Below are 9347 nucleotides of genomic sequence, written 5' to 3' on the forward strand. Positions count from 1 at the left end.
TCTCTGTCAGGTCACAGAAAGCTTCAGCCAGGTGGGTTTGGCCACTTGAGCAGCTTCCCAGTTCAGTCTCTGGAGGGGGCTGCTGGAATGCAATGGAAAGGATACCACAGGTGGTCTGCAGACACCCCACTCCCTGGCTTTATCCTTGTGAGAGGCATTTTCCCTCCTTGCATTATGCTCAACTCATCATCACCACATCTCCCTGTTCCCATTTTGCTGCCCAGCCTGAGTCTGCTTCCCATGCAGGTATGGGAAGCAGACTCAGGGTGGGCAGATGGGAGGTATTGCCCTGGAAAAGACACATTTTCCCTGGCTCTGGGATGCACAGCACGTCGGGATGCACCACCACCAGGATGCACTGTTGTTGGGATGCACTTGTGGAAGCTGAGAGCTCAAGAAAGGAATGCGAAGCCCATTAGCTGACTGGGATGACAAGCATTTGTTGGGGTTTGGGAAGACAGGGGGAAAGCTCTCCGTGAAAAGCTGGTGGAAAAAAGCTGGATGAGCCACAACTGGGGGCTGACTCAGCCAGGCTCTTTCCAGGTTCCTGAAAAGAATGAGCGTGCCTTTGAACCCCGTGCTTCCCGCAGCTGGCACAGTGTGATAAGCTGTGCTTCCCCCCTCCCACAGGCCCTGCCATCTCTGCCATCCCCTGCCAAGCTCAAACCTCGGTGGTAGAAAATCCCCTGTCCCCTCCCCAAGGACAAATGGCACCTCTGGGGCCCCCCAAGGCTTCCTCATTCCTGCCGGATGACGGCTGCCATAAATCCCATTGTATGCGTAGGGAGTTCAAGCATTTCTTTACTATTTCAAAAATCTCCAGGAGGGGCTAGGCGCCGTCCCTGCCATCGTTCTCCTTTTGCAGGATTATTAGAGTGAGAAAGAAGTGATAAGGGCAGAGAGGGTCAGCTGGAGGAAGGAGTAACTGTCCCCAGCCGGGTGCTCTGGGACAGTCCCATTGCTGCCACCCCTGGCTGAGCACCCTGGCAGCGCAGCTCCCTGGGGTTTTGGCAGCAGAAGAAAGAGGAGATGGTTCTGCTGCACTCCTCCCAGCTCCTCCCCGATGAGGGAGACCATCAGGACAGCCTTGGCCACTAGCAAGGCAGTGGTGATGCCAGCCCGGGCACAAAACGGCCCCAGGCAGGGCCAGGGGACAGGACAGGATGTCCCCAGCCCTGTGTCGGGCACTGCCTTGTTAGAGATGCACCTTTCCTGCTCCTTGTCCCGGTGCCAGGCATGCAGGGGCAGGGCTGCTTCCAATGGGGATCCAGTGCTGCTGCTGGAGAGTCCCTGCCTGTCCTGCCTGTGCTACAGCAGAGCATGTGCTCCAACACGCCCAGGAAGAGCAGAACGCCGGCACACACACACACACACACACACACACACACACACACTCCCCGCTGCTGTGGAATGGCCATGGCAGAGCAGGGGTGCTGCTTCCAGCTGGGCTCCTTTCCTTACAGCTCTGGCTTGACCACCTAGGGGGCTCAGAGCTGGCTGCAGCACCCATGGGTGCCTCTGGCCCCTTCACCCAGATGAGCCCCCCTCTCCCTGCTGCCTCCAAGAATCCCTCCTCCCCATGGGAGAGCCCTGGCAGGGTGTGTGAGCTGGGGGTGCAGCTCACCCTGCTTTGGGGGCCAGGACCCCCCCCCACCTTCCTGTCTTGCTGCAAAATTACCCAGCCAACACTTTGGGGATCCGTGCACAACGGTTTTGATCTTTGACAATGATTTCCAGGAGATAACAAGCCCAGCCCCAAGCCAGCAACACCCCTGCCCTCAGTTCCCAGCGGCGCTGCCGCCGCCGGCCGCGGGCAAGGGTCTGTGCAATTGCCACCAATATAATTATTGCTGCTGGGGTTACATCCTCTCCCTGCTCCTGAGCAGGCAGACTTTGGCCTCTGCCCGCATTTGCAGGAGGGAGCCAGGCTGCACTCCCTGGGTCGGGTACCCTCTGCAGCACCCCACTGTGCCATGGGGAAATCAGGGAGGGATATGATGGGCAGGGGCATCCAGAGCCTCCTCCTCACTCCCTCACCCGGGTGATGCCAGGGAAGGAGCTTGGGGTGTCTGGGGGCCCCTTTCCCCCTCTGGCCAGGGCAATATGAGGTGTTGGCACCCACACCTTAGTTGATTTAGCTGGAGGTGACCCGCCGGTGTCCCCGGGGCTGGCTGCCGAACTGCGATCACACCAGCCCGGCTATAAAAGCAGCACGGCTCCAGCCCGGAGCTCCTGCCCTCTCGGCTGGAAGGAGGAAGTGCACGGGGAATTTAAAATCCCAAGGGGAATTTAAAATCCCAAGTAACCGTTTCACAGGCTGCCCTGCAAACGGAAGGAAAGTTTCAGAGCTCCATCATCTTCCCCCCTAATTTATCTTTACTTCATCATTCAAATCTCAGGACAATCAGATTTGCTTCCCTCCAGCTCCCTGGGAAGAACTATCACAGGGCCTTGGGGCTTGTCTGAATGGGAGGAGCAACAAAATTCATCCAAATAGCTGGTGAGAACAGGTTCACAGAGCTTCTTTCTGTGCAAGTGCTGAAGGGATGAGTTCCAAGGGCTTTCACTTCATTCATGCCCATCAAAAAATAAAACTCACCCAAGCAGGCACACCTCCACCTGCCTGGAAAGGAGGCTGACCTGGTCAAAACAAAGCATTTTTAATGCATACATTTCATTAATTTAAACTACTTTTGGGGTTTCTATGCTCAGAGAAGCCTCCGAATTACACAGGAGGGACACAAAAAGTTACACATTACAATTTTTTTTCTCTGCATAATGCACTTTTGATTACAAACAACACGACCCCTCCAGCAAATCCTACAGAAACATTTTCTGCAGGGCCAGGGTGGCTGTGCCTGGACCATCAGTGCCTGCACCACCACAGGCAGGTCCGTCCCTGTTGCGGAGGGACGGGAGTAATTCTGTTTCTGGGAGGGGAAAAGGTATCACGGTGAGATTAAAGTGCCTACAACACAGCAATTAGCTCTTTTTGCTGCTATAATTAGCACTGCCATAAGGAGAAAATCAATGCTAACAGCAGCAGGCAGACCCTGCTCCCCTCCCCAACTCTGCCTCTACCCCGAGACCTTGGCAGAGCTGTGCAGGCACCCACACCCACACTCCTGCTCAGCTTCACAGGGCAAATGGAATTTGCTGAATCCAGGTTTTGGTTTTTTTGTCTTTGCCACTGAGGCAGGCGAGCCCCTGTGTCCCAGTGGAGAGCTCTGGGTGTGTGCAAAGTCCCTCTTGTGTGCACACACAGACGCACAGACACACGTTCAGGGAGGGAGGGAGGGAGGGAGAGCTGCCTCTGCAGAGAGGGAAGGACAGCCAGCAGCTCACCAGAACTCTGGGGGGACACTGAGACAGCTTTGTGAAAACGTGCCTTTAGGATGGTTTCTGAAATTGTTATCATTATTTTTTGTTAGTTTGCAGTTTGATAAGAGAGGTGGGTTCCTCACATTACACAGGACAAACGGAGCAGGAGGGGGCTGTGGTTCAGGACCAAACCTGGAGATGGGCTGTGCTTGAATATTTCTCCCTCCCCTTCCACATCCTGCTGGGTTTCCTTAGGCTTCAGTCCTGTTCCTTTTGCCACTAAGGCAAACCACAAGTGAGCAGCCCGTTTTCTGGATTCTCTGGTGGCTAATACAAACTTGAGCTGACACTGCAACCCCTTCTCCTCACAGAATGCTACCCAGAGTGACCACTCCTGATCCAAAGCCTGGTCAGAACTCTTCCTCATCCATCAGAACGGCTGGAACACGGAAACAACATGGAAGTCTGGCCAAGACAGGGCCTGCAACGCAGCCCTATCAAAGAGGGTGCCAAATGCCTGTGAAAGAGCGTGGAGGGTGGATGAGGCACACAGGGGTTGCACAAGCTGAATTTTGTTTGAAATCCAGGATAAAAATGCCCCCTAAGGATGGACTGCAGATGTTATCCGAGATCATTATCCAGATCTGAGCTGTTTGCCCAGGGGAAAAATGGCCTTGAGCTTTCCAGTCTCCTTCAGGTGTGACTCAACCCTTTTCCACTCGGCACTTGGCCCCACCTCCATGAGCGCTGCGCCGCTATTCCCGGCCCAGCTAAGGAGGAACCAGGCACAGGAAAGAGGGCACCAAAGCTCTGGGCATAGCACAGGTTTTCCCAGCAGAGAAACCCTCCTGATTCACCTCTCCCTCAGCTTAAGCCCATCCTCTGCCTCTCCGTTTGGGAGTCACAGCCACCAAGCTTGTGTTTGTCGGGCTGAATTCTTCTCTCGTGTCGTCCTGCCCATCAGCAGATGGGAAGATTTTCCCTAGCAGGAAAACATCCCCCATTAGTGCACATCCATCCCCTCTGGGCACTCCTGCCCTCCCACCTCCATTGCTTCCCTGTCCCTGCAGCCGGGCTCCGAGAAAGGAAAAAGGGCTTTTAAACCAGACCAGCTGCTAATGTGGGCTTGGGAAAGGTCCCCTCTCACCCCAGAGCTGGGAAAGGGGGCAAAGCAGAAGAGCAGGGTCAGGGCAGAGGAGCTGAGCCCTTCAGCGAGGTGCAGCCCTTGGGAGAACGGGAGGAGCAGGAGCACCTGAACCACTAGGGCAGAAACTGAGATTGTGAAAGCGCAGCCTGAATGCTTCCTGCTCCCTTGGGATTTTGGTCCCTCCAGGGATTAATGACAAGGTTGGGTAGAGTTGGGGGAGCTGCAACCTTCCCCAGTGCCAAGGGTTCTGTGCTGGGTCCCATGCACCAGCCCGTTCTTGGCACTCCAGTGGCCCTGGACCCCTTATAAGCACTTATGCACAAACCCTAAAGAGAGTAAACACAGCACCGTGAGCACAGCCATTAGACTCCATTGGATATTATCATCCCCACTAATTTCACCTTTCACTTTAATCACGTTCATTCAGCAGAGAGACGAAAAAGATTGTAATGAGGAGGGATCAGCCTGATGTGTGTTTTATTTCCCTCTTCCACTGCAGACAGAGCTGGGGATGGAATAATTCTGTCTTCAGAGCACAAAAAACTGGCAAACACGAGGCCTTAAGGCCACACACTGAACAATGAGAAGAAACCAAACAATTGAAGAGCAGCTTTCTCCAGCTGCTTCTCCCATGCAATTCGGGATTTCTGGGCGAGGAGAATGCAGAACTGGTGGTCTTCACTCGACAAAACCAGAAATGTTTCTTGCACGCACAAGAAACCTCCTTTTGTTCGCGTTCGCCGGCAGGAAGCTCCAGGGAACAGCCCCAGGAGACACGGGCACAGCTGGGCACAGCTGGGCACCCAATCCCTAGGGGCGCTGAGGGAACAAAGGCCGGTTTTTAGCACCCCACGGCAGGGTTTCTGGCTAGCAGGGGGCGAGTTTAGCGCCCCATGGCAGGGTTTCTGGCCAGCAGCGTGCGAGTGCCCGGTCCCGGCGCGGCACCTCCAGGGAGCCGCTCCCGCCTCCCGCCGCAGCGCCCCGCCCCGCATCGGCGCTCGGCTGCTCCGGCCTGGCTCGCTGCGCTCGGCGCTCGGCCGGGGGCGGGGCGCCACCGCCTCACGCTCTCCCGCACCCCCGCCCGCCCGGCGCTTCCCCCGCCGCGGCCCCGCGCCGCGCCGCCGGCCATGTCGCGGGGCTCCCGCCTGGCGCTGGCCGTCTCCGCGCTGCTCTCCGCCGCCATCGTGGCAGCCGTGCACATCCAGCAGCGCCGGGAGCTGGAGGTGAGTGCGCGCCGCGGGCCGCGGGGGGGAGGCGGCGAGTGGGGCCCTGCCCCGGCCCTCATTGCGGCCCCGCCCCCTGGCCAGGGAGGCCCCGCCCCCGGCATCCAGACCACGCCCCCTCACCTGGCGTCCCGGCGTGCCCCGCCCCCACATGCCGGCTTAGCGCGGAGCCCCGCCCACTGCCAAGCCACGCCCCGTGCGCGCACCTGAGCCCACGTGAACTCCATCCTTCTATCCATTCCTCCATCCCTCTATCCATTCCTCCATCCCTCCATCCTTTCTCCATTCCTTCCATCCCTCCATCCATCCCTTCATCCATCCCTTCATTCCCGCAGCTCCGTGTCCCTGTCCGCGCCTGAGCTGTGCCCCCAGCCCTGGGGGCTGCGGGCACTGTGTGTGCCCAGCCCGGCTCCCAGAGGCCCTGCCCAGCGCTGTCCCGATGTGCTCTCTCCAGAAGCCATCCCTTCCCCGTGTTTTCCTGCCTTGGCCCCTGTGCTTTCCTCGCTCTTTTAGCTGCACCAGCTCCCTAATGCTGTCCTGTGCGTTTCCCTGCAGGGGCAAATAGCAGCAGAGAGCTCCATGTGAGGCTCGGTAAAGGTGCTTCCCTCCCTCTCCAGCAGCCAGCGTGCACAGGGGATGTGATCCTGCAGCCTCTAGCCAAGGCCACCCTCCTGGCAGTGTTCCCAGGACTTTCCGCTGTCTGGCTGTGCTGTCCCACTGGTGTGCCCTGTTTTTCCTCAGCCCCACAAATACAGCCTGCTGGAGGACAGGCAGCCCTGAGCTGTGCCATGCTCTTGCCCCTGCTCCCCTTTTGTTTTGCGTGGGTAGGCACAGTGCAGGCTGTCAGAAGCACCATGTGGTAATTGAACAGGGTGGTTCTCTGTGCTATATTTACAAAAACCAGGGAATTCCTGGCAGGCAGCCTGTGTGCCAGGGATCCCACAGCCAAAAGGGGTCAGGTATGACCATGGTGAGTTCTGAAGCAGAGCAGTCCTGCCTGGGACTAGAAGCTGTGTGGTTAAAGCTGTGCTGTGTGGCAGTGAGTGTGCTGGTCTGGACCCTGCTGATGAGCCCAGGGTTATATGAGGGCACACATCAGATCCTTCTCCACTTACACACAAAAAAAAATACAGAAAATGCACACATTAACAGTGTGTTAAATGACACTGAGGCTGTCAGAAGTTACAGAACACCAGAGTTCAACTTCCCAATCCATATCTCAGCTCAGCTGGCTGTTGCTTGGGCTTTATGATACATTCTGTAATTAGAGGATTATATTTTCTTCCCCTCAAGAGATTGTCTCTGTCAGTGCTTGAGAGGGATGGAATTTGGAGGATGAGAGTGGTCTGGGTAAGGAAGGAGGCAGGTTTGTGTGAGCAGGAGTTGGAGAACACTCTGAATGGCACAGGCAGGAGCAAGGAGAGGATAGTTGGGATCCTGGAGTGGCAGCCAGCAATGGCTCTGCATTGCCAGAGCTGATGGATGTGCTGGGTAGATCACCAAACATACTTTGGGTAGATCACATCACATTTTTGTAGCTGCCTGCTCTGATTCAGTGTGCCTGCCTTGAGGCACTAAGGATTTGGCAGGAATAGATGCTAAATGCTCCTAAACTGAACTGCAGCTGCAGTTAATGGCAGCTATATTTTGAACATCTGCTGCAGAATAAACATCACCCCTGGGTGTTTCATGGGACACCTAAACCTCGTGGATCTTTTTGACCCAAATCCTATTACAGGCTAATACCTATTCAGAAGGTCCAAGGCTCAAAGCTTATGTTTTGTAAATTAAATCTGAGATTTTCTTTTTGTAATTCTTCATGGCCAAGTCAAGCAGTAGTGGCTTCATGTTTAACAGATCCAGTTATTTAGATAACATAATGGAAATAAATAATGTGGATATTTTACAGTTCTGGTGTAGAGATTATTTCAAGATTATCTTTATGCAGATTAATAAACATTTGACTTTTATAAATTGATGTGCCATGCCCAGAGTGCTTTGAGCTTGCACATGCTTTTCATGCCTGCAGAAGACAAGCAGGGCTAACTTCCAAGAATAGAGGAAGATGAGAAGATTAACTTTCACATTTCAGGTCTTTGTCACTTGTGACACTCAAATTCTAAAGGTGTCTTTTGCAAAATGTGCATTTTCAAAGTAAATACCTCCATCATCTGAAAGATTGCAGTGTTTTGTGAAGGAAGAAGGATTACATTCTTGGTGCAGTTGATCAGTTACCATGTATCTCCTCACATCTTTATTGTTATTAACTAATAGTAAGGTAATAATCAGTTTATGAACTTTGTGTTCAGTTTCAAATTACTGATTCATAGTAATCAGTAATTACATTAATTTGTAGCCTGAGTTCAGTTGATGGAAGCTGCTGGGAAGGAAGTGGTTTTATTAGAATAATTTCTGGAGAGTTTTGTTTATTGGCAGGCACATGTGTCTGTGCATTTTCTTAACAAGAGAAAATTATATCTTTAACAAAACCTTTCTGTTTTGATCTTGACAGGAGAAATGATTGCATTTGAAGTGTGCAGTCATTGGCATGCTAGGTGAGGAATCAGACCCTGTGATAACTTGTTGAATAATAGTCACAGACATCCTCTCAAGTGACTTCAGGGTCAGCTTTCAAACAAATAAATTATTTGCAGGTGAATTTTGGCATCATATAAAGGGTCAAAAAATCATTGATCTTTCACCTAATTATCAAAGTATCAATGTGAGTAAAAATGTCCAGGTAAGCGAGAGAGAAGCATGTGGAGAAAGCAGCTGGGATTTTCCTAAGGCTTTTTACACCCATTGAGGGGTGGCACCCCAGGTTGAAAGCTGCTGGTGTTGTGTTGCACGTGATGTATTTATTTATTTATTTGTTATATATTTACATTATTTATAAGGAACCCTTTAGGTAAAGGGGATATTTGTGAAGCAAGTGCCTTGATTTTTCAAGAGTTTGGCATAAGCAGGTTGTGAATTTTTTTTTAAGATTAAGACATGAGCAGAAAGAAGCAAATGAAGACACGGGCCAATTTTTCTTAAATTAGCTTCCATTTTGTCACAAATTGCCTCCAAGCAGAGAAGTTTTGAGGAGCTTATTTTGATTTGGTAGAGATTTAGGTCAGAGATGACGGGGATTTTTGGATCACTTCCATCCTGCATGGCATGGGAATTACACACTCCGAGCATTTATTTGCTCATTGTCACTTAGTAAACCAAACCATCTGAAGTGAGTGCAAATAAAGCACTTTTTGGTGTAGTGATTCTGGGTATCCTGAAGATTCCAACGACGTTAAGTTGCTGTGGGAAGACCCTGCAAAGGCGGCAGAGGGACCAGCCTCTCGGGAGGGGTGGTGCCTGGGTGGGGTTGGTCCCGATCAGCATCCCCCGGGCTGTGATAAACCCTGTCCTTTGTGTTTTCAGAGGCTGCGAAGTGGCGTTGTCAGAGATCTTGAGCGTCAGAATCAGAAGAAGGAGAACGTTCGCCTGTTAGAAGAGCAGATTGCTCTGACAAAGCAGCTCATTGAAGAGAGAGACAAGGCGCTAATGGAAAAACGTTCCCAGCAGCCCTAGGCACTGACCTGGCTCCTTAGAGGTTTGATTAAAGACGTTTGAAGGTCGTTTGCATCTCACTTCTTGCAGGTGTTGTAACAAACAGA

At 52.8% G+C, this 9347-nt stretch overlaps 1 protein-coding gene across 1 annotated transcript; it reads left to right on the top strand.

The window, feature by feature from the left end:
- The first annotated feature begins 4943 nt into the window (after positions 1 to 4943).
- On the top strand, positions 4944 to 9262 carry LOC115484993 (protein PET117 homolog, mitochondrial). The gene is made up of 2 exons (XM_030236167.2): positions 4944 to 5691; positions 9112 to 9262. Exons 1-2 carry the CDS (start codon positions 5362 to 5364, stop codon positions 9259 to 9261), a joined length of 480 nt encoding a protein of 159 aa, XP_030092027.2. The 5' UTR covers positions 4944 to 5361; the 3' UTR covers position 9262.
- The last annotated feature ends 85 nt before the right edge of the window (positions 9263 to 9347 follow it).

The sequence above is a fragment of the Serinus canaria genome, chromosome 3 (assembly GCF_022539315.1).
Source record: "Serinus canaria isolate serCan28SL12 chromosome 3, serCan2020, whole genome shotgun sequence".
NCBI lineage: Eukaryota > Metazoa > Chordata > Aves > Passeriformes > Fringillidae > Serinus > Serinus canaria.

Bases quoted from the DNA above. Each gene is read 5' to 3' on its own strand.
- LOC115484993 (XM_030236167.2), top strand. From the start codon at position 5,362: ATGGCAGGGTTTCTGGCCAGCAGCGTGCGAGTGCCCGGTCCCGGCGCG. The intron at 5,692-9,111 runs GTGAGTGCGCGC...TTGTGTTTTCAG, and splicing joins AGCAGCGCCGGGAGCTGGAG to AGGCTGCGAAGTGGCGTTGT.